The following is a 26,742-nucleotide window of genomic DNA, read 5'->3' on the forward strand; positions in this document are numbered from 1 at the left end:
TATTTTACATTTGTCTGACGACATCATGAAATAGTTATGATAATTACATGTAACCTGCAGGCTTCCCAGCCACACGTACAACATTTTTTCTCTGGCTACTGACAACTAATGAAACCAAGTGATGTTTCTGTGACATTACAATAGGTTAACATTTCACCGCTAGTAGTTCGCAAAAGTCTGATCACAGTGTTAATATATCACATCTTATAAGACAGTACAGACTACTGTTAAAATCACAGTGTCCCCCAGCTGTAGCATAGTAATATACGAAATGAGCATCAGGTACTTGTCACTCGACTTCAATATAAATTTTCATGGCTCGCCCGTCACCCAAGCAATCGCCTTCTTCCATCGAGCTGCATCAATGACAAAGGCTTCCTTCGCTTTACTAACTCCCTCTCGCGGACAAAAACCACTATGGAAAATTGAGGCTTTGACGGGCAGAGGTCAGACATTTCCTTGCGTAATATCGAAAAAGTAACGATGACAAAGCTGATTTTGTCACAGTACTGCGTACTAGGTATTCTACAATGTAATAAGCACATAACCACAGCAATTACTGATAAAATAGTGAGAAATAAGAGAACCAATACTTCGGCTACATTGTAGCTACACTATGGGATATTTCTATTATCGTAGTTTATTATCCACCGAGTCTTTTGCGTGTAGGCAACCAGTCTGAAGTATACAGAGGAAAACGCCATACCAAGCGGCCTCAGTGTCATCCTCTGACATAAGGCGTCATTTGGCTGCGGTTTGGAGAGTCATGCGGTCAGCATACCGCTCTCCAGGCCGTTGTCAGCTTCCCAGATCTTGCAGCCGCAACTTCTCACTCATGTAGCTCCTCAGCAGGCCTCACGAGGCGGAATGCTTTCCACTTCTCCCACAAATGAAAAATCGCTAGCAGTACGGGAAGTGAACCCAGGTACACCGCATGACGGTCGCACATGCTGACTGCTCGTAGGAGGGATCGGGCACAGAGACGTAACGTCTATCCACAATCCACAAGAACGTTTGTTGTTGATAAAAGAGAAAAAAACGGTGGAAAGTAAACAAACATCTAGTTAATTAAACGTAGATGATAAACTGTGAATGAAGTAACAGCAAAAGCACGACAAAAATATCAAAGTTAAGGTATTTAAGGTAGCGCTGTTTCTAGCACTAATGGCAACAAATACTTTTAAGTCTACTGGTCGTTTAAAATACGATTCAATTATACTCTCTCATCCCTAAGACCATACATGATTAGAATTTCAAAATTAAATCTGCCTATATCCTTAAAACGGAAGGAGGAAGGATGATAATTCTCTTTCCCACATATGATATGGTGATAAATTAAAAAAGAACAGAAGGACGCGCGTCTATAGAGGAGGAAGCGCAAAGAACGGCTTTCGAACTCAGTAGATAGGATGACTCAAAAGGTTGTGCAAAAGACTGAAGGAACTGTGATAGGAGTCGAAATACAATAACTATGGACTAGGAAATTACTGTCTTGGAAGCCAGTGAAAGTTTTGGAATGGCAAGAACAGGAAGGACAATCAATGTAAACGCTTCAGAAAAAATAATGTACTCTTTACTCAACAACGTTGTTCATTGCAGAAGGCGTCCAAAATGACGGTCACTACATTAAATACAGTCATAGTATCTTTGCAGAAAATTCTGGCTCACTCTACGCAGGCCATCTTGACAGTATTTCGAGTTCTGGCCTGCTCACTGATAAAGTTTTAAAGAGCTGCCTTAGTCTGACCGTCCGAAGGTAGTGTAATCACTCGTCTCTTACGGATACCAGACATGGTACGAACCTCATCAGACGTTGCAAATATCCCGGTAAGAAGCGTTTCTTAGTTGTGAACTAGCCTCACGTAAACGAGGCTTCTGGTACGCCCCCACGAAAAAAAGAAATCCAAGAGGGCATTAGATCAGGGGAGCGAGGTGACCATGCGCTTGGACTACCCCTTCCGATCCAACGCCTGCGACACGTCCACACCAACTGATACAAGAGGTAAAGACTTAACAACAAACGCAATGCGCCTGCACGTTCACAGAAACAGTACATTATCTTTGGTGAACTGTTGCATTTAGACTCCTCTTTCAGCTCCTTCAATTTGTGTGCAACCTTTTGAACAACCCTGTACACAGTACTTGGTTAAAGAATACGCAACTGTCACACAACAATGGATTGCTCACAAACGACCTGTCCTCTTCCAGCTACATGTAAACACGTCGAAGAACCGAGACATCAGGGGTTCCAACAAGAGTTACCACGTCACTGCTTTAATTCTTCAAGCAAGGACATCAATAACAGAAACTTCTAGGAGAAGAAAGGTAGACATGATTTCATGATCAGAGAACATACGCTAATGTAACGGAAGTCAGTCTGACGTCGTGTTTGGTAACAGTCAGTCTGCAGGAACATTTGCGGAAGTATGTGCGCAAATCAAAGATGACATGGCCTTTATGAAGCAGATTTGAAGGGAAACTGTCAAGCTCGTAATATCAACGAAGTTAAATTGATTGTAAGGATGGAAGACTGGCGACCCATAACCGGACAATATAGACAGCACTACAAATATGCAAGGCACGATAGAGTATGTTTCATATGACACCACTTGCACAAAATACTGCTGGCGTTATATGCGAAAGAATACTGATACAAGAAACACTGAAGATAGCACTTACAGTGCTGCATCGTGAATGGGTAGAAAAGTAATAAATTATTTATGTCTTCTATAAGACGGAAATTTACTTATCAAGTACGGAAATTAAGAAGAGGTAAAATATCCAAAAGACTTGTATGTAAAAGTATGGCTCAGCCCCTGGTCAACAGTCTGTTAACTGGCCCTTTCATCTATCGAATCTTCAGTTCCCTAATCGAGCTAACCTGCAAACTGAGTTTTTGTTATCTGAAAATGTAGCTTTAAGGACAAGACTAAGTATATTCTTAAAACATGACACACTCCTATACATTCTACTTGTTAGTTAACGAATCAAGAACCAACCACTGTTAATTCAGTTCCACCTTAAAGATTTGTATACATTGTTTTCATTGGTTATTTGGTACAGTTAGAATTAAATATGCCATTTCTCACATAGTTTTTTACTGTAGGGATCCATCATCTCATCAAGAAACTACAATCACAAGGGTGACGGGGCCGGGGCCATCGACAACTAACGTAAACATCAATAGCCGTCGGAAGATGAACCTGTCTGTCTGAAATCGGCAACGGCGCTATTTGCGTAAGTAAATAGCATTTCAATAGTGGCTGGCTGTTGTTTTGTTCTTTGTGTGAATCAACTTGTACTTTTATAGCTATCTGTAACTTTACATTCTCCTCAGATCAAAACCAATCACATCATCGACTCCAGAAATTAGTTAGGAGTACCGCCATCTACATTATGTATAAGGGAACACTGTTCAGCTAGATCCTTACTTAGAAAATGTGCTTCTGGTTGGTTGTAATCATGTTACACCTCACGTAAGAAGGAGATAGTCTTCCACCACTTTTGGGAATCCGACAACGCCAGGGTCGTCGACTATCGAGACTGTTGTTTACCGTTCCACGATATTGCTGCTCGCGACTATCATGCAAATGCGAAATCGATTAATTCGCTAGAGCCACACTCAGTGCCATGCAGGATCTCAACTGACCAACGCGACAAGCGCCGGAGACGAAAGATGTAATGGTCGCTCGTCCGTACAGCCACATCATGTACCTCGAGGCGAGAACTGGACTTCTTTGCAGTAAGGTAAGTACCCACAAGGACAGCCGGACGACGTCTGGTGCACCACCAACTGACAGCACGGCAACTCTTGTTCCGGGCCAGCCGGGGTGGCCGAGCGGTTCTAGGCGCTACAGTCTGGAACCGCGCGACCGCTACGGTCGCAGGTTCGGATCCTGCCTCGGGCATGGATGTGTGTGATGTCCTTAGGTTAGTTAGGTTTAAGTAGTTCTAAGTTCTAGGGAACTGATGACTCCAGAAGTTAAGTCCCATAGTGCTCTGAGCCATTTTTGAACCTTGTTCCGGCTCCCTATGACGCGGCAGCAACAAGAAATGCAACGACAGCGGTGGGACCACGTAGCCTTTTCAGACGAGTCTCGGTCATGTGTACAGCATCACGCCGGACGGATTTGGGTGCAGAACGTCTGACAAGAACGAAAGCTGTCACATTACGTTCTTCGTCCTTATACGGGCCCTGCACCAGGCGTGATGGTATGTGCATGCCATAAGGTACATGGTTCGCACGCGCAGTAATATGGATATCAGACGTTACATTTCTGACGTGTTAGAGTCAATGGCTGGTCTTCTTTTAGAGGCCTCCGTAACGTTATCTTCCAACATGATAACGCTCATACTGTCACGAACAACTTCGTTGCAGAAAGTGTTTCACTGTTGCCCTGGCCAGCACTTTCTCCAGATCTCTCATCCACTGGAAACATCTGGATGTGCGCTGGCACGACACCACTCGCCAGCCATTACTACTGATAAAATATGGCATAAAGTTGAAACAGTATCTGTCATCGAAGGTGATTTCGAATCTACACCTAACCGTTGCGAGAGACGTTTTTGCTGCTACAGGTGGCTCTGTGTACTAAATTTCGCGTCCTGTAATATCCCTAAGCTCCTAAAAATTTAATTATGTCCTCTCCTACTATACTGTCGATGACCAATAAGTAAAATTTCGTTATTTGGTATCCTTTGTGGAACTGCAATTTTAATGGCCAGTTGCGTATTTGCAATTCCCTCGTGAACACCGTGAATGGAACGGAGGTGGTGTTATTCAAATGTTGCTGATACTGAAGACTAATCTGTTTTTCGTCCCGGACATATTACAACTGGTATGATCTTGACGGGAAAGGAAGAATGGTTGGATGAGCTGAAATGTGACGTACCGGGTTGCGGCTGTTGAGCAGCTCCTCGACGTGGCACTGCCACTCGAGCGCGCGCAGGTAGAGGTGGTGCCAGCGGCGCTCGAGGGTGCGCGCGACGCGCCACGCGCTGCCCGCCGACCGCGACCTTCCCGTCCTCCCACACGCCGCTGTCCCGCTCGAGGCTCCACCCTCGTCGTCGCTAGCCGCAGACGTCGCCGCTGCAGCCGCAGCCGCTTTCTCACACAACCGCACTACAGATGTCACGATCTTTCCGTGCGACTTTATGCCTCGCAGCAGCACCTGCAAACAAATAAAGTCTCCTTTTTTAATTTCGCCGAGCGCAAGGACCGAGCTGTTGTACAAGAGCAAAAACACAGAAATTAATTTGCCACTGTCGATTTACATAGGCAGCTGATACGCCCACCATCTAATAGTGATCTGTTGACTAAGCAGTGCAACAACACACGTATAAAGTGGAGGCAATTATCTCAAATGGGAAACTTCCTGCAGTACATCATACTTAGGGCATTTATGACTGGACCTCGGGGCTACTAATTCTTAAACTATGGCACGAGACATTGATGCGTCTTACAGCTGAAGTACGATGACATCTCACGATAGCAGTAACCATTTCTACTTGACACGAACAAGGAATACATTAGAAGCAATAGAGTTGTCAAGACATGCACCTGCATTAGCGTCATCAGTCGCTGTTTTTAGGTATGAGATAACCACAGAGTTTTGAGGCTGCTTCCAACTATATTGCGATTTTGTGGAAATAACAGCAACGACAAAGAGGACACTACAATGATTTTGTTGTTCAGTTGCCGTGTATGAACGACCTCTTACATGTTTAAGCCACGCCGGCCGGGGTTGGTTGGTTGGTTGGTTGGTTGGTTGGTTGGTTTGGGGAAGGAGACCAGACAGCGTGGTCATCGGTCTCATCGGATTAGGGAAGGATTGGGAAGGAAGTCGGCCGTACCCTTTCAGAGGAACCACCCCGGCATTTGCCTGGAGTGATTTAGGGAAATCACGGAAAACCTAAATCAGGATGGTCGGAAGCGGGATTGAACCGTCGTCCTCCCGAATGCGGCCGGCCGGGGTGGCCGAACGGTTCTAGGAGCTACAGTCTGGAACCGCGCGACCGCTACGGTCGCAGGTTCGAATCCTGCCTCGGGCATGGATGTGTGTGATGTCCTTAGGTTAGTTAGGTTTAAGTAGTTCTAAGTTCTAGGGGACTGATGACATCAGAAGTTAAGTCCCATAGTGCTCAGAGCCATTTGAACCATTTTTGTTTACGCCATAAACAATCGTAGCAGTGCAAAAATAAATTTAAATTTGTAGTTACGTTAATGCTTTTCTTAAGCGCGTGGAAATGTTCCTTTCAGAGAAAATCTTTTTTACAATAAAAAAAATAGTGAACAGGTCACGAGTGCAGTCTCAGGAGAGAGACTGTATCCGACAACAACGGAAGAACAAGCTCTTGAAGTTTCTACTACAAAAGCAGAATTGTAGTGAAGCAAGTAAGGTTAGCGGAACAAATCATAACTTATACGAAACTGCTTACTTTTACAAATACTTCGCTATTAATGTTACAGCGAGTCGATAGACGGAGCAACAAGTTTAAGACAGATTTCCACTAAAGAAGAATTAAATAAGTTCCCGGTGAACTTTTTGCTTCTAATCAGCCAGAACGCACTGAATTAAAAATTTGCGGCACCGTATTTATATCAAGGTGATGCCTTCACCGACTTCAAGAAGTATTAAAACAGTTTTGAAGTTCCGTACGTTGCCGATTACTCGGATATTTGCTGATAGTCTTTGCCTCTTTCAATTCAGTATCCAACTAATCACGGTATGATGTTAGAAACACCACTGGCCACCCTATCTTGAGCAAATTTCGAGAGCGCCCAAACTTTGAATCAGTTACTGAAGGAGAATAGTCGAACACACAGAGAAAAGTTTCTCTTGTCGTTACATTTAAAGAAATATTTACGCAGCAACAGAGAAAATAATATTAATTTCTTATAAATTGCATTCTTCACATTATTAAATATCAAACAAACAACAACAATAATTAACATTTCACCAATTCGTATAGATGCAGAGTTGCAGCTGCTCAACGCATATTTACTGCATTTACCCGTCATTTGGTATCATTTATATGAATCAGTTGTTGTACTTGGATACAGTGATGTTTGCTTATATGAAAATGAACTTCGCAGAATATAATTCGTTTATTTTCCATTAACAGTAACGTGGCAAGCACGCAGTTGTGGCCGCCTCGTCGGAGGAACTATCGCCCTGGGGGACTGTTGTAAGTATTTTAATATACGTGTTTTTCTAGAATTAAAATATGCATTTTTTAAAAGTGTTGTCTTGAATTTACAATCAGTATTTAGTTTCGTCGATTGGGGCTTTTTTTCCTTCCGTAGTACTGTGCTGGCGACAGGAAACTAGAAGCGTTATACTAAATTCGATTCCATAATGCTAAGGAAGGAATCTGTCATCGATATGGTGAAGCAACAGTTTCGAAATTCGCCTCGAGTAGTTTGTGATAACCACATACGCTTTAAAACTAGATGGCACAACCAGTAAATGAATCCTGTTACTGCAGAATATCTCTGTGTGATATCAAAGGGATTTAACTTAAAATCATAAACGCCTCGATGAACCTGGTGCTACTGTCATTTTTACTTTGCCGAGTACCATAAAATGTGGCAAAAAAAGAATTTCAGGTCATTACACAGCACCAATCAGCGGTGCGTAAGTTTACAGGGCTTCTTTTAGCGAAACTGTAGACAACTGATACACAAGCAAAAAAAAAAAAAAAAAATTGGCTCTGAGCACTATGGGACTTAACTTCTAAGGTCATTAGACCCCTAGAACTTAGAACTACTTAAACCTAACTAACCTAAGGACATCACATACATCCATGCCCGAGGCAGGATTCGAACCTGCGACCGTAGCGATCCTGCGGTTCCAGACTGTAGCGCCTAGCACCGCACGGCGACCGCGGCCGGCTGATACACAAGCAACTACAATTCTATTTTAAATCGACGGAGTCACCGTAGGATACGAGACACTGTTATTGATGAAAAATGAAACAACGCATTTACGAATGGAGCCACAATGACTTTAATTTTACGGCAGCTCATACGAGTTGATTTTGTTGATGATGGTAAGCGACACAGCATAGAAATGAAGATCAGATTGGGCTCCACAATAAGAGCGCAATATTTGCAACTTTCAATGATATTTGCGTCGACCAACGTCAAATAATAGTTTATACCTATGACAAAAAAGCGGATAAACACATTGGCCCTCTCCCGCCACGCTTATGATTCGTCTGAGGACAGTGGTAGGGATTCAAGGTAGGGAGGATCATAGATTATATATGCAAGATGTACCGCACCCTGCAAGAATTTCTGAAATGATGGTTTGGGCTTGCCGTTTCGTCGATAAAAGTATCACTACGTTCGGATCAGCTGGAGAAGGGTGGGGAAGAACATCAGCCGCGTCTTTATCGAAGGAAGCACTCTAGAATCAGCCTGAAGTGTTTAAGGGAAACTAGCAAAACCTTAATCGGATTAGCAAGGTGTAGCTCTGAATGCTGTTTCTCATGAAAACTAGGTCAGTGACAATGTCGTGCGCCACCTATAAGCTACGAGATTCTAATGAAAATTTTTACGCGTATTTCCAACGCCTTTGACGTTAAACTTGGCACTTAACTTCATTTGAATGACTTACACTGCTAAAATACAAGTGAATAACTACCGTCAATTACATGCATTGTACCAACAGGTAAAATAATGGTAATTGTGGCCGTTATGTCTCAACGAAAAAAAACTTTACGTAAGCCGCAGCCGAAAGTGAACTATTTCTACTGATTGTGGCGTCCGTTGCGCGCAAACGGAAGACAAAAGGAACCACGTGACACCGTTTATAAGGGTAAACAAGACCGCTGCCTTTCTTTTTAACTAGTGGAAGTAATAAAAATTTTCGTTGTTCCCAACTATGGAGAGAGTACTATTTAGTTGACGGCAGTAACATAACTGCCACAAGTGTAACTCAGCCAACGAAACCGAACTTGGCTCACCACATGCTGATATCTAAATAAAGCCATGACGTACAATGACACACAAATTTAAGGGGTGGTTTTAAACTATTTTCTAGTATAAATAACGCCGATCTGCTGGCCTGACAGGTGTTTCACACAAATCTGTAGAATCGAGTTCCCTTTAACTCTTACGGACAGCCAACAATCATATGAACCACTTTGTTTCACTTTACTGTGCAGTCATTTGCATATATTTGTAGACAGTGCGATTGTCAAGTCATTTTTCGTGGCATTGCCACCGAACTGCATCTTACGCGGCATCAGTTGTTTATGCTGCAATTCGCTAGAGAATTTCAGCAACAGAAGTATCCTGTCAGTGTATATGCGGTTTTCACTTCACAGACTACTGTAACAATATAGAGTAAGAATAAAGCACTTTAGCATTCATGTAAATAACAGAAACGTCAAACATTTGTATCGTAGAGCATTATCAACTGGAAATTAAATCTAAAGTATCATGATGTGAAATTCCGCTGAAGGATTCATCAGTGCAATAATTTTGCCTATGGAACCCGCTGGTACGTCTGAACGTGCGGGGCACGTTTAGTGGCTCCACTTACATCAAGAGTCACGCGATTCCGTCATCTGCAGAGCTATTCACGAAGAGCAATTTGTCAGATACCGAGGGCCTCGTTAAATGTCACAAGCTATTATGCAGAACGGTCTGCTTGTACTGGCAAAGACAAATTAAACCATTCTGCCTGGTCATCATCATCAGTCTACCACATCATGCTAGACATCGTCACCTGTTCGAAGTGTCATACTCTAAAACCCTACGGTAAAATAACATTTCATGGAAAGTTTTAGTATCATTTCACTAAAACGGTGAATATTTCAAGAAGTCTTTGGAGCTTATTGATGTATCAGCACCATGATCGAGACGGGTGAATTCCAGTCTATTTCGCTGCGTGATTCATGCCTTCCATGTTCGAAATGAAGAATCTAATTTTGCTTAACGTTCGCTACTGACAAATATATATTTCGTACTTACAAAAGTTCGCTTCCATTTTGAGGGAATCAGAACAGAGATTCTGCTCTGCTTGATGCAGAAGTGGCCTCGTACACGCACTCCGTTCTAAATTGTGTACCAAATCACGTAGTTTGCTTGTCCAGTCAGTGACAGTAACATTACACTACCCTACGCTGCAAGTAGCCTCAAATATTGTCCAAGAGCTATAATTTTTGTTTATGTGACACACAAGAGAACCTGTAATTCCATATCTATTTTGTGGCTGAAATATGCTTTTGTTTCTGCCACGAAAGTCAACTATTATGAGTGTTAAATTACCGACGACGTTCGCTACGGTAGAATAGCGTAACAACAGCATGTCTGAGTTCGATAAAAACTCCTCTGTAACGTTTATACAACTTACCGACAGGTTTCCTGCGGTGATTAATCAAGCGAATTCTACAACTACAATGAGTTGCAGAAAACTGTCAGCCAGTTGTAGCAATAGAGAAGTTAGATGATGGTATCTCATTAAACTTATCAAAACGAATTAATCTCGGACAATGGTTTCATTACAGAAAGTTGAAAAACCGGAAGGAAGCTAATCAACTCTATCACTTACCACAATCTAGCAATTTTTACTGAATATTCGTGTAACGGGGCTCTTGCGTTACATGTCGTAGAAGAGTAAGCAACACACACTGATGGCCCAAAATATTATTACCACTGTCCACCGCGAAACTGAATGCTGAATGGTTGACGTTGATGACACGGACGCTGTAACGAAAGTATATACGTAGAGCAGAGGCGAATGGAGAATCGTTCTTACGACGATACGAGCCGGAAATGAGGAAATCCACTAACATGTCTGGGAACGAGAATCTCGATAAAGGCGAAGCTGGTTGGCTGAACGCGTGCTACTGTCGTGAGAACGTATGGAAAGTAGTTAAAGGACAGTGAAACCAAGAGTTGGTGATAAGTTGCTGGGCATCGACGCCTCATCACATCACAGAACGTGTAAGTGAGTAACTTGCTCACTCTGTGTGAAGCATCGTAAGAGGCGAGCCGTGGCAGACCTGATGCCTGAGTACAACGCTGGTGTTACGAAGAACACCGTTCATCGCACTATGTTGCACATGGGGCTCCGCAGCAGGTGTTCCCTACATGTTTCCATGTTGATCCAATGACATCGACAATTACGACTGCAGCGGCCACGAGATCATCGACATTGGACAGAGGATCAGATCATCTATGAAAACGTGTCAGTCGGATGAATCTCGTTTCTTGTGCACCAAGCCGATCGTCGCGTCTGGATACGCAGTCATAGAGGCGAGCGGTTGTTCACATTACTGTGGACCATCTACATCCCTTTATTCTTCATGTCTTTCCCGATAGCGATGGCACCTTACGACAACATAACTATCCGTGACGCAAGACCCATCATACTACTGTGGTTTGAGGAGGATGACAGTGAACTCTTATTGATGCCTGGGCCGCCGTGATCTAATTAGATAGAACACATCTGGGACGCTATCGGGTGCCAGCTCCGTATCCGCAAAACCACCGGCCCGTAAATTACGGGAATTCAATGACCTATGTGTTAACATCTGGCGCCACATATCTTGAAATCTACCAAAGACATCTCGAATCCATGCCACGCAAAACCGCTGCTATACTGCGTTCCAAATGTGGAGTAGCTGGTCGTAGTATTTTGGCTTATCAGTACAGATATTGGGGCTACGGGAATCATACCGACTCTGCATTGTAAAATAACGAAGGCAATGGCAAGTGTCTTTTGCTAGTTCCGGTTCTAAAATCAGGTACTTGCAACGCCTGTTGCACGAAAAAGCGTTCACTTGATGTTATTTACACATCAACATAAAAATTTTGCATAGTTCAAAAACCGTAAAGCAGTTTCAGCGATTATTCTCTAATGGAAATGATTGAATGGGAAAGAGAGTGAAAGTCAAAGTTATGCGGAAAAACAAAAAAGAAGACCACAATAAAGTGTGCTGATAGACCGTTCATAACATTGATAGAAATAATTCAGATAGTTCCATCAGCACTATCGACGCTATTTTCATGTAGCATGCGGTGTCCTGAACGAAACTGAGCAGAAAAGTAATTCCTATTGCTTTTTGTCTTTGCCCTATCAACTTAAAAATCTAGCTCAGTTTTCACTGAACGTTCATACTGTAAGGAACCAGAGGATGAAAGAGCGCAATAAAGCTACAGATAATCTTAAGATTCCCGTAACAATACATATCTATTCTTCTTCCATGTGGCCGGTCGCGGTGGTCTAGCGGTTCTGGCGCTGCAGTCCGGAACCGCGGGACTGCTACGGTCGCAGGTTCGAATCCTGCCTCGGGCATGGGTGTGTGTGATGTCCTTAGGTTATTTAGGTTTAAGTAGTTCTAAGTTCTAGGGGACTTATGACCTAAGATGTTGAGTCCCATAGTGCTCAGAGCCATTTGAACCATTTTTTTCTTCCATGTGTGAACCCTCAACGCTGCTTTCGTCATTGCTTGGGATTTTTCTTTGGTGCGACGACTACAACGAGGTTCCTCGGCATCACAACTGAGGCGCTACATGAAGAGGAACTGGAGACTAAGGTTTCAAAATCTGTAGTAGCGCCTAGGACAGCGGCTGTGTTAACCAGGTGCCACACAATGACAACTTAAGAGGATGAAACAGTAGTCGGCCGATCTGAAACAGTAGTCTCCTGAGCCTGATAGCGGAGTTCGCTTTTCTAGGTTATCAACGCGCAATAGACACGCCAGACGGAAATCTGACGAAAAGAAACTCCTACAGTTGATCACGCGTCAACACTTTGGTCTCGTTTAAAACGCTGTAATCCACACAAAGCAAAACCAAATCGATATTGGTGAGCATCTCGTATTAACAGATCACGGGACACACTTATCCTTTTATTTCAGTCATCACTGTGTGAAGAACGCAAGGAGTTCACCGAAATGGGACTGAGAGAACTAAATGATCTTAGAGTAACTTTTTTCTTTACTGCAACCAGCTAGAGCAGTGGCTGGAGATCTCTATGACACCCCCTGTTCAAATACAGAACGATTACAGAAGGAAAATAAAATACGAAGATTGTCAATAGACCGAACTAGTTAGCCACGCATACTAAGACGAGTAGCTAGTTTTCAAACTGTCGCGGTTTCTAGTCAGGTATTGTTCAATTTTGTTTCCGGACAGCGATTGTTTGTGATGCTAATCATATAAACAGAGATGCCTCTTTGTGACACAGTCTGGTATTATCTACACAGGAAAGTTGCGAGACACTGTATTCGAGATGACAAGTACCGCCTGTATCTGGAACATATTCTAGTACACTTAAGATGCGTTGACTGGCGGTGAATTTCCTAATTCCTGTCACTGTAATCTCCTCCTTTCTTTACTGTAGAATGACATAATCTCGAGAGCTAGCGCGTACGTTACTGAAAATAGTTTACAGTAGTCGTATTTTTTGACAGCTCGTGTCATTCAAGCAAGACTACCAAGTTTTTCCATACTAATACCAGTACCAAATGTGCCGACGGAGTGTCGTTTATGTTTTTAGCTACCCGACAGTCTATCAATAAAGCTAAGAACGCTTGGAAGGAACTATTCTCAGAATCAAATAAACTACGGTGTGATCCATCGTGTTCCTGACATTGAATTAATGGCTGTGCAGATAAACCCGACTCTGACTCGGTTGCTCGGCTGTTTTGTATGCCCTTTGTTCCACTTGTACAGTGGATAGTTTTAGACAACTAAATACTGCTAACTCGCCAACTGTTCTCCCTGCTTCTGTAAAGATTTTACGGGTGAGGACTGGGAGCAGTGTGTGTTAAAACTAGCGAAATGGATTCGCAAAAAGCTTCGTCTACGATACATATGCAAGTACGGTCACGTGCCATTCAAGTTACACGCTACGTTCTAAAAAAGAAGGAAAGAGTTTCAGGAAATCTCAGAAGAAGGAACTGGGCCACAAAAGAAGCGGCAAGCGCGAGCACGCAACGAAGAGCCGGCTGGCTGCGCGCACAGACGTCTCTAAACGGCCGGTCCAACAAAAAATAAACAGAAGCGCATTCAGCGGCGGTCACGTGCGCGCGCCTGCTGTCCGCCGGGGCACGGCCGCGCTCGCCTCCCGCTCCGGAAAAACGCACGCGCCTCTCGTCATGTGCCAATTCCCAAGGCTTCGCACCTCACCTGCTCTCCACTTCACCTAATAACTCATTTCTGTTTCTTCATCCTTCTTCTCAATGTAATTTGAGGGCCACATTTTTTTTTTTTTTTTTTTTGGAAGGAACCAATTGCTGTCTACGTTATATCGCACTTTTCATTTAGAACCAGCAGTTTTAAGGATCACTGGGCGAAAAGAATACGCTTCCCTGCACACCCCCCTCCCCCCCCCCTCTCTCTCTCTCTCTCTCTCTTTCTCTCTCCGTGTGTGTGTGTGTGTGTGTGTGTGTGTGTGTGTGTGTGTGTTTTCTAGAACACAAACAAACCAATGTCAGCTGCATCACTTTAAGGGACAGGACTGTCAGAAAGAACAAGTCTCGATAGACAGGTAACTACGGCAATATGAAGTGAAATGCAGATCAGAGAAATGAGACCAGTTTATAGAACAGTGTGCATGACTGGTGCGGTACGAAGGTTCCTTGGCTGTAGAGGTGACGTGACCTAAACGAAATAAAGATCACAAGCATTCGCAGCTTTGACCGATTTGAGGAAACTAGTCATGTTTTCTTCAGTACCAATCTGGAATGTCAGCTGGTGCTCACCAACCTTTGTGCAGAAATGCAAGTGCGTTCGAGCATTTCAGGTCTCGAAATCTAAAATTTGTAACTCGAGTTAACATCTCATCAATATCTTAACATGAATTGCGGCATCCGGAAAAAGTCTTTTGTACTACCCTTTAGAAGAATTCATTTTCAGCTTACGGAATAGTAACGACTTAAGTAACACATCTTACATTCGCTCAACGAACACAGCTAATCATAGCACCTTTCTACGAATCATGTCGTGCGTAGAGATGAAACTACAAGCCATCGTAGCCGAATCCACTAAAGCCCCTAGTGGAAGTGAACGTAAAACCCCTAACTGAGAGTGATTAGTATTTTCGTTATCTAGGGCAGCAAACTATTCTCAGAGCAAGTTTGTTAATCGGCGGGCCCATATGTCTCTCGATACGTATTTTGACTAAAATACGAGAACTATAATGAATGTGGAAAACAGATGAAAGTCTGTGGTTTTACCATATGTTATAGACGTTTACATTTCAACATAAGAAATTTAATCTGACGTTAAACAGACAGCAAGTAAGTACAAGCGACAGTTCCTTCCGCTATAGTAAGTAAATACAGCAAAGATTCGAATGTAGTTACGAAGTACCACCAGAACGCAACAGTGCCAAAATACTTTGCTGGTTACCATACGGTGCAGCCCAGTTTATAAACCTCTAGACTCACAAGCTATAGAAGCAAGATTTAAATCCCTGTCTAGTCATCCCGATTTTCCGTGGTTACCTATAGCCGCTTCGGATGCATTCCTGGGTGTCCACACAAAAAAGATGCAACCGCTTCCTTCCGCCGTCTTTCATCTGTGTTAATACTCCGTGTTAAACCCTTCGACGTTACGGAGTCGTGAAATTCAAATTCCCTTCCTTATCGGCATGATAGCGAACGATGACCCCCATGTGAGGCTGTCAAAGTGACAGTAAATGAAACCGCTCGACGTGGACACGCCAATAACATCGGCTGGAGGTGTATTCCGGCGGTTTTTCATACTTTTTCACTTGAATGTTGGATCGGACCCTATATGTTTCCACTAAAGGCCTTCGTAACTGTTTCCTTCTTTGAAACGAAGACACGATAAAGGTGAATAACTATGTAACGTACGCTACAGCAACGACAGCGCATTTATCCTTGTATGACATTTGACAAACAGGCAATCTGTTGATAGATTAATCTTCACTCTTCACTACTGTTTCCCCGTGACGTCTCATATCCTGGCGGCATCAAATTTACTTTGTTTCCGGTAGGTGAAACACTGTATTTTCGGTTTTCGTTTGCATTTGCAAACAATACGCGCCACGAGTGATGGACACAACTGCTTAACAAAACTATTCTCAGAAAAAGTCTCGCAAATAGCTCTATTACTCCAGCCCCGGCTTTCTTCTTCACTGTTCCGCTGGAGAATATGACCTACAAAATGATAGACTGTTCACCGAACTGCTGCAGTCCACCCCTCGCCTCAGTAGGTCACCAAACAGAGGACAGCTGCTGCTGAACAAAATTGACCGCTGTAACATCGCAGCCTGCATCCTAACACCTGGAACCGCAAGCTAATGTACCGGTTCTTCCAGTGTAATAAAACTATGTCTCGAGCTGTCGGGTACAGTAGAAAATAATAAAAAAGAAGACGCAGTGAAACATTAAGAGCACGCAGCTAACAGTAACATAGCGAGTGCACACGAATGTGTTATCAACAGTTGCTTAGTCAACATTGAAGACATTCTTCAAAACTTGAATTCGAACATCTCAGTATGCTCATTTTACCATACACCAATTAGTCTTAACAAGAGACGCTGGCCAACTACCTCAAACTATTTTCGCGCTGGGCCAAACAGACGCCAAATTGCCAGTGGCTGTACAAGCGATTACGCACACCTTGCAATTTATCTACGATGAATCGTCTTAGGTTCACCAGGTTGCTAAGAATTTAGCTACATATACGATGGACTGTGAAAGGAACCATTGCCTGCGAAACTTCAAACATTTTTATCTAATCAAAACGGATTTTTTTAGTTACCATAATGAGTGACTTCACTAGCATGGAATTTTATATACTGGGCGTCCCTCCTCAGAGTCATTAGGTGCATTTTCTCAAATGTTTCGGCAGATAATTTGCAATTTCGTTTCTGATATGTGTAGTAGGACTCATCCCAAACAAATAATGCCGATCACGTCTTTCATGCGATACCCAGTGTGGATGGAAATTGTCGATGTGTTTCGCGTTACACGTAATTATTTTTAAAGCGGAATTACACGTGCCCATTCGATAGAACAGTCACAAATTAGCCTAGTGCAATATTTTTTATCGATGTGTATTGACAGGGACAGTAAAAAACGAAGAATAAACTCCAGCAGCGATTGGGCAGTACTGCTGCATGGCGGTAAAGTAAGCGCGGATGATGGCGGTGCTGTCGCTTCTGGATTACTAGTTATTTTTCATATTTTACTGGGCCAGTTAACACGTATCGATAAATTGAGATAATTTTCGACCGCTCTATGGAATGGGCGCGTAATATTCCGCTCTAAAAATCATTTTGTTTGTAACAGGATACAAGCTAACGATTTACGTCGACACACGAAGACGTTGTGAGTACATTACAAATGCAATACATTAAAACACCACTTACACTTAAGTTTACATTATCATACAACATTTTTAGAATAGTCTGTACATACTATTTCACTATGTGATATGCTAAACACGAAATGGTGGAATTACAATGCTAATTTCGGATAATCCTACAAGTTTTATCGTAGTTTCACGTTTTCGCGACTGTTTCACATTTACTGTCAGAGCATTAGTTCAGTTTACACGGAGGAAGATGCACGAATCGGTGACGGCCTACTAGGATGACTTCAGAAACTGCGTAAAATTTGCTTCAGGAAGGCCAGATCGCAATTTTCAGCACGCCCCTCGCGACTGCGAGTTCAGTTGCTTGCCCTGTGCGTCATTTCGCTAGGCTATCGTAATCTACGAATTTAACACAGGATAACAAAAGAACCTGTGCGAAGGCAGGAATGAGCGCCGCAATTCCACTTACAACGAAAATAGCCCGTCGTGGCGCGGCATTTGCCGGCACTTCCGCTGACATGCGAGCGTCGAGCTGCACTGGAAACAACGCCAGCCGCTGGCTATTTCTGCGCTCCTTGCATGCGGCGCGGAACCTTCGGGAAGGGCAGTGCTTTCTGTAACCTTACCGATTTTTAAAAAATAAATCGATAAGGAACTATTCGAGATAGGAATTTCGTCTCTCTAATAGTCGTCAATCATTTTCTGGTTAGATATCTGCCGACAGAAAACGGGGAAAGGAAACTTGGAAGAATAATGCAGCAGCTGCAGCTTGGTTTCCCGCGGGAGCTGTCCCGTCTGTGGCAGTAGCGGGGGCGACCCACGTGGTCAGGTGACTTCGGGCACGCACTTCGCCTCCATTAGGCCCACAATAACCTACATCCTCTCGTCAAGACACTTACACACCACCGGCACGCCTGTGTAGTCGTTTAACAGCTACTCCGCTAGACATCAGGCGAACACGTCCAATACAAGTTTGATGTGCGAAGTGTCAAGAGAATCCGCGTTTCAGGAACGAGACGTTCGTTACTTCCCAATCCTAAAATCTTCTGAATGCAACAGGAGTTTCTCTTTTCTGACATGTAACTATTCCCATCTCCTTGTTCATCTATCATTCTTACACGCCTCCACTGAAAAAGAACATCTTTACGATAAGTTTATTTTGTCACTCTGAACATACGATTCCGCCGTAATTTTAAAAATGGGGTAAACACGTTTCGAAACGGATCGGCAAATAAACTTAGGTTACTTTCATATGTAAGATATTTAGCAATTCTGTGGCAAACGGCTACACGAAGCGTTTCACTAGTTTATAAATAAATTTGTGTATTATTGCTTGTGATTTGGTATTTATACAATCCTGTCAAAATCTTAACTTTTACGATGGGTTAGATTGCTGTAGATATGAGTTGGCGCAGCCAGCGGACTTTAAAATCTTTGGTTATCTTAAAATACTGAACTAGTAATCACTTATGTCGGCAACGTGTTCAGTACTGCATTATTTAGTAACAACACAAAAAAGCACAGAGTACAACATAGCTTAGGTGACAACAAAATAAAATGTTGGTTTCTTTCCGTTAGTAAGCAAGCGAACAATTTACATAAGGTTTCCACACTTTCAGTCCTGAACAACTTTAAATTTATTTCTTCTTTGTAATAGCAATTCACCTTTAGAATATCTAAGGTCTGAGATAGCTAAAAAGCAATGAATGTTCCCCCTACCAAATCCATTCAGTAGTCAAACCATGCAAAGAAATATAGCAAATTCATAAACTTTCTGTCACATTCAAACTGTGTGCCAGAAGGAAACCATCTCCCAGGCAGCGGCTAAGCCAAATCTCCGAAGTATCCTATGTGCTACCCCCGCTAGGTATGCAGGAAAACTTATGTAAAGTTTGGTAGTTTGGAGATGAGGTGCTGATCGAAGTGATGTGAGAGTGGGTCTTGAGTCGTGCTTGGATAGCTCAGTCCGTAGAGCACTTGCCCGTGAAAAGAGAAGGTCCCAGATCGAGCCCCAGTCCGGCACACAGTTTCAGTCTGTCAGTGAGTTTCAAATCACATACTTGGAGTGTTGCCCGCGCACTTGTCACCTTCTATTCCTCAAAACCAATGCTCCCGGTATACGTCGGTGATTTAGGTTTGTAAGCAGTGACAGATATGGCAAAAGTCAGCAAATTAGGAATAGTCAGTCGAGGTATACAGTTAGAGTATTTTTAACTTGCACGTTAAATATGAAAGAGGAACTGCAAAACAATGTAGTAAGCCAGGAGATAAAGAGATGCTTGCCAGAAATCCTCCTCTTTATGACAATTACATTTTCTCCGGTTTGCGGTAAATGTTCTGATTCACCCTAGACAGCAACAATACACAGGACAGTCAACTACAGACTCAGAGATCAACAGCACAGAACGCTTCCGTTTTGAACACCTGCGTCTGGAACCGCGCGACCGCTACGGTCGCAGGTTCGAATCCTGCCTCGGGCATGGATGTGTGATGTCCTTAGGTTAGTTAAAGTAGTTTCAAGTTCTAGGGGACTGATGACCTCAGAAGTTAAGTCCCATAATGCTCAGAGCCACTTGAACCATTTTTTGAACACCTGCCCTAGATATTCTTCATCCTACAAATTGTGTTGTCTGCCTGAATCAAAAGCAGTTCAAAGGGCGTTTAAGACTTAAGGATTCGTAAGGATGAAAAGCACACAAACAAGAATGGATGAGCTAGATTCGAGTACACTAAAAAGAAAATAAGATTTCAATAAAAAAATGTAAATGTTTCGGTTCTGATTCCATAGCCTACCATGGAAACATGAATTCATGGCAACGGATTACGGAGGAAACATCAACAGAAGAAAGACCTGAATAAACACATTACAAGCCACATACGCGTAATATAGAGTGAAAAATAGTATCGACACAAAATAAATCGGCAACAACGTTGTATTTCAAAATGAAAATGTTTCTTTGGTGGGTTTAATGCAACAGGAATACATGGTTGGGGGGTAAAGCAGATGAAATTTATTTGTTGCCCTACATTGAAGTGCGAAGTGGGTGCTAATTAAACTAGTCAAAAAGTTGTATGAAGTTCTCTCATGATCTTTACACGTACATTGTTGGCTATAGCTATGAGGTTACGCATTTTATCGGTTGGCATTTCTTAGCGAATAAACATGTAATGCAGGATTTCTCATATACAGATAACTGAGCCCAGGAAAGCATTGTAACGTATATCGCACACTACTATCATTCTGCTTAATGTATAACAACCCATAGTCATTAAAAAAAAAACGCAGCGCGAAAAACGTATTAGAAAGTCGAGCACTGGAGACTTGATAAGTAATTATGTTCCCCCAAGAAAACACACACATTCATTCAGTTCGAAAGTTACTTGAAAACTACAGGACACAGTTTTCTGTTTACCTTCGAAAAGTCCATTCCTCAACATAGCTGTCTGCTTTTATACACTACGGCAGTCACGTTGCTGCCTCCGAAACAACACTTGTAAACGTGTGCGAGAAAGAAACCTGCGACATTTTGGTCATACAGCAGTATTTGTAATAAAACTATGTTGCAGTCATTTTCCACTCCTTAAGTATGCGCGAATTCCAAAAGTTATTTACTGTTGCGCAGTACACCGACAAACATCAGCAGTGGTGGGAGGCACAAAGCAACTCTGTTCCGGGAAGGAAACAGAGCAGTCGACCGGGTTTCCGCAGAATTATGTGAACAGTGTCGGATCGTTAAACAATGAAAATACGAGAGCTGTGAACAGGAGGCACAAAACAGCACGTGGACAGTGCGCTGTGATCATACCTTGCATTAGTGCGCAGTTCCTGGTCAAGTCACCGACCCCTGAACTCCACGTGCCTGCAGCCAGTGGCTGGAGTCACAAGCAAATCTTTCCGTCATCGGTGGAGCACACTCATGTAAACTTATGTTATACCGCGCAGTTTCAAAATGAAAGGCATCATTCTATTTAGATACGGTGTATTTTGCGTGAAACAACTTAAGAAAACTCCTTCAAAATGTATAGTAAGAGTCAAACTTCATCCAAATGTACTGCAACGTCAGTTTGTACGGCACAAGAATTTATTGTACAGCGAATTTTATGGAATCTTTTACTTACTCAAAGCATTACTAATTAAGAAGCAGATTTCCCATGTCATACTGAGTCTTTTGCGACAGAAGTATAATCACTGCAGAATACGGACTGACTAACTGTATTGTAATTGTACAATTATTTTCTACTTCTTGACACACTGTGCTTTAAAATACAATACAAGCGCTAATACATTCTTTACTCATTAATCACATTAGCACCACTAGACACCAGAGAAAATCTGATTTGAAGATGTTAACAAGAAGTAACTCTTTCAAAGTTCTTGAATACATTGGAACAGTCCACTCTGATCTGTAACGCAAATTATTTATTTATGTACGGTGACTGCGTTGTATTCAGTAACACTGGAGAATATGTTGCTCAATTTCTTATTTCGTAAGACTTGCATCTTTTCAATTAATTGATGAAATTAGCTGTAACAATCTCACTACGGAACTTCAATATCACGTGCACAAAAAGTTGTACTTTCACTTTAACCACCACACAACAAAAAGCTATTTCTTCTTTTCAACTAGGTACCTCCCGCAAGCAGTTAATGTCCAATTTCTTAACGCTATATAGTCATACAAAATTATGAATCACGTTGATTAATTAATTTTATAAAAGCTAGTACTAGTTCAGTGGTACGCAAATAATATTCGAAACTTGGCATCTTTGACATTAAACTTAAAGTATACTCACAATTCTGTTAATGCATGTGGAACCTCTTATCTACCAAGTGAAACGGGATTCTATCATACGAAAATAGCTAACAGGTCCGGTCTTGCTGTTAAGCAGATTCAAGGCCGGATTGGAATTTTCTCTGCTCATGGACTGGGTGTTGTGTTGTCCTCATCATCATTTCATCCTCATCACCTGCACGCAAGTCGCCCAATGTGGCGTCGACTGCAATAAGACTTGCATTGGCGGCCGAACTTCCCCGGATGGGGTCTCCCGGCTAACAATGTCATATGCTCATTTCATTTCAATGTTGAAATGAGCGTTCATAGCCGCAGAAGTACCGTCAATATTGCTACTCACTTCTAGTATACAAATAAAAAAGAAAACAGCAGCAATAGTAGAAGTACCTCCTTTACACAGGAGATCGTGACAGGAAGTTACACCTATTAAGCGTACTTTCTCCCTTTCTTGTTGAATGTCCTCTGCGGTTACAACGCTGACGTTCGCCTATTTCTTGCTTTCTGAACTTTTGCTTGCAGAGTGGGTGTTGGGCACAATCGAAAGTGAATACTGTAACTATGGGATGCAGAGATTTCGTGCCTTTCTCCATCACTAAATTGTACCTCATGCGTTGAAGTATGGAAACGGTGCTTATAGCTACATGCAAACGTTTGTTGCTCGAAGAAACAACGTTCACCGACAGATTTTATCTAGAAGTAAAATAACTTCGTGTAGTAATACGTAATAATATTTTTCTTCTTCTATGAAACACGGAAAAGAGGTAAATTCTGTTTTTAGCAATGTGAAATTATTTGTTCGTTCACTTATGCAGGGATCGTTCCACAGTGATGATTCCTGTAACGTATACCGTATTTTACGGACTGTAAGACGCACTTTTTTCTTCGAAAAATTGCCTCCAAAATTCAGGTGCGTCTTATACGCGAAATTAATATAAAAATGTCCAGTGCTTTATTTAAAATTCCCGCCAGTCTTAAAAGTGGCCATATATTCGATGTCGCGGGAAACCTATCTCTATCTGGCAACATTGGATTCAACTGGCACCAGCAGTGCACGGAAATGACGAGATCAGTTGCGGGGGTTCACAAGCTTGCTGACACAGTCTCCCGCCCCGCCATCACACGTGATCTGTGATATCGGTGATAGTACAATATTTTTGTTAACCGGTATTTTCGTAATGGAAAAAATGAAAGTTATTTCTATGATGTGGGCTATAAACTGAAGTTAACAGCTTATGCAGAACAGCATGTAAACCGAGCAGCTGAGCGGCATTTCGGCTCTCCATCAACAGGAAAAAAAAAAAAAAAAACACATTCGCGATCGACGGGCTAGTAAAGAACTGGAAATAAAAAATGAAAGGAGGGAGGGAGAGAGAGAGAGAGAGAGAGAGAGAGAGAGAGAGAGAGAGAAATGGTTCAAATGGCTCTGAGCACTATGGGACTTAACATCTGTGGTCATCAGTCCCCTAGAAATCAGAACTATTTAAACCTAACTAAACTAAGGACATCACACACATCCATGCCCGAGGCAGGATTCGAACCTGCGGCCGTAGCAGTCGCGCGGTTCCGGACTGAGCACCTAGAACCGCTAGACCACCGCGGCCGGCAGAGAGAGAGAGAGAGAGAGAGAGAGAGAGAGAGAGAGAGAGAGAGAGAGAGACTGAATGCAAAATGGGCAAAACTAGAAGATAGATTCAAGGACACCATCAAAATGGCACTGAAATTAATACGAAAGTGATTCAACTACACGCTCGTAAACTAGAGCTACAGTGGAGCTTAACGTACTCTTAAAGAGTGGAGTTGGTTGGCGCTACTGGTTTATGAAGCGTCATGGATTTAGCATGCGAATCAAAATCAAAATATCTCAGAAAATGCCACAAGGGTATGAAGAGAAAATATTATCTTTCCATCGTTTTATTATTCAACATCGAAAGAAAACCAGTGTGGAATTAAGCCAAATAGTGTATATGGATGAAACGCCTCGGACATTTGATGCGCGGAGTAACAGAACCGTTGCCGTGAAAGGTGCTAAAACTGTAACTATAGAAAGTGACATGAAAAAACGGCACTACGTTGTTGTGCTTTCGTGTTGTGCTGACGGTAATAAACATAATCCAATGAACATTTTCAAGAGCAAAACAATGCCAAAACCTGAAATACCGCCAGGTGGTGATGTTCACGTACATGACAAGGGGTTGGATGGACGAGACTGGTATGAAATTATGGATTAACAGCCTGTGGGAGAGAAGCTATGGCGCTTTGCTGAAGAAGAGTTCTCTTCCTGTGCTAGATTAGTTTAGTAGTCACTGGAAAAATTCTCTGAAAGCGAAATTGAGACAGGGAAATTACAGAGTTCGCTGTTTCCCAGGAGGACTTCACAATTGCAACCTCTTGATGTCTCGATAAGTAAACCATTTATAGCGTGTACGAGAGAGGAATAGAAAAAATGGGTGATCCATGAAACCCAACATGAATTCACGCCGAAGAGAGCTTTATGACGATCTACAATCAAACAAGCGTGTCAGTGGATAAAACAGTCGTGGTCTATTGTAAGAGAAGACATTACTCGTATTTTTAGATCTTTCAAGAACTGCGGCATAAGTAACGTTCTCGATGACAGTGAAGACCATCTTATATATGAAGAGGGCAACGTTAACGTTGACGACGGCGACGAAGAAAGTTCAGACGACAAATTTCATGGATTTTCAAGCTCAGTTCGGTTTTATAGACTAAGAATATTTTTAGTTTGGCTTCGCAATCTAATAAAAATGATAAAAATGTTATGTTTTTTTTTAAATGCTTAAAAATCAAGATCCATCTTATAGCTCGTAGCGTCTTATAGTCTGTAAAATACAGTATGAGTTATGACGACGTTGATAAGTTTCCGAGAAAAGTTTTTTTTTTTTCCTCTCCTTCTAAAGAGAACGGAATGTGATCGTTCAACAAGGTGGTCTGGAGAGTCGTATATCATGTAATTCAATAATCCATGACGGTGTCTGTGGCACAGAGGCGCCTTTGGCCATGCACTTAAGATCCGCTGTGTGCCTGTGTCATCATTCAAAACCCTTAAGTGAATCTTGCAATAGATATTGTGAACTGCTACTTCGAAACAGTGTTTTTAAAAGCATCACTGTACCTGTGATGAGGAATTGTCGTCGCGGAGGAGCTGTTCAATGATGAAGCTGATCTTAAATCGACAGGGATGGTTTCTATGGCCAAGGATTTCTTCCTTTCCTGAAGTGCTTCACATTTTGCAGTGATGCTTGTTCCCCCTCCTGTAGGTTTCAGACAAGCTACTTTCCACTTTAAATGACACCAGATTTCTCATGATTGCTGCCTCAGTACAGAAGTGAATTTCTCCCCAGTGCGAAAGTGTCTCCACAGAAGTGATTGAAAATGAGACACGTATTGTCGTCGGATAGAATGAGGAATGATACAATAAAGGTTTCTCTTTTCTTCGTTTTAGTACTACTCAATTCTTCGGAAAGCCCCTGTTCCAACATTCAGCTACTCAACTTCCTGGATCCCTCACGCATCACTGCTCTTATTAACACGCTTCTTAGATTGGCTTTTGTCTTTACCAACGTTCTACGTTTTGTTTCGATGTGAGAATGTAACAGCCTATTGTTCCCTCAGCAGCTTCGCTGCAAAAGTTTTCTTGTATTGGCCACCAACGATCTCAGTCGTCTCCACTAGTACTCTACTTGAAATACATTACATTATGCACTGACTAATATTTTATGCCAGCTGGTGTTCCCAGTATATGATAACAAACGGTCATTCATCAGATGTTATTTAAAAGCGTACGGATCGAAAGCTATGTAAATTTTTTTTGCGTCAATTCCTAAATAATCCACTTGTCATTTAACAGCGGATCTCTCGGATAAATAACAACTGATCGCTGGAGGCTGCCAACGATCTCAGTATTTTACGTGGAATTATTTCCACGTACAATTGGTTACTTCTAAATTTAGTGTCCAGCATGCGATATTACAATAATATTCAAAACATTATTAGTTCAATAGCCTTTTTCTTGTATGAATCCACATCTGCGTAAAGGTTGCAAATATTACATGCTAAAAATTTTTTATAGCGATGTAGCTTAATAATGCCCAACAGGGTCGAATTAACCAATTGTTAAATAATAAAATAAAGATAAAAGACAAACACACATTACTGCTGTTCCATAACAATATTTTCTAGATCGACGTGAACCAACGTTCGGCTCTTTAGGCCATCCTCAGACAATTTAAGACTAAGCAGATTGCCCATACACCATCAGTGACAGTTTATAGCTGTAAAAATATTGTTTTTCCAAAGATATGTTACCTTTTATGACTACATATCTATATAGAAAGCCACAAGCATAATTAAACGAACTAAAGAACTATGAACAAAGTAACCTTATAATACATTATACTCATTGAAAGTATAAGAACGTACAGGCCAAAACATTACACAAGTGGGTATGGCACGAACTAGTATGTTATATGGACAGAATAACTTGTTAATGTGATGGAAAAAAAAAGTAGGAACTGATGCAATGTGAATGGGCAACAGTTATACTACTAACAACACAGCACGCATATTATCTAACGGTGAGAAAAATATTAACTAGCTATTGCTGCTCTATGAAGGATGAAT

At 42.1% G+C, this 26,742-nt stretch overlaps 1 protein-coding gene across 4 annotated transcripts in view; it reads right to left on the reverse strand.

The window, feature by feature from the left end:
- LOC126184525 (uncharacterized) overlaps positions 1–26,742 on the reverse strand; it is a 922,262-nt gene that overhangs the window by 272,259 nt on the left and 623,261 nt on the right. For all 4 annotated transcript variants that reach the window (XM_049926925.1, XM_049926927.1, XM_049926928.1 and 1 more), the window contains one exon: positions 4,893–5,171. In XM_049926925.1, coding sequence (XP_049782882.1) covers positions 4,893–5,171 — 279 coding nt within the window. The remainder of the gene's footprint in view (positions 1–4,892; positions 5,172–26,742) is intronic.

Source organism: Schistocerca cancellata, chromosome 4 (genome assembly GCF_023864275.1).
Source record: "Schistocerca cancellata isolate TAMUIC-IGC-003103 chromosome 4, iqSchCanc2.1, whole genome shotgun sequence".
NCBI lineage: Eukaryota > Metazoa > Arthropoda > Insecta > Orthoptera > Acrididae > Schistocerca > Schistocerca cancellata.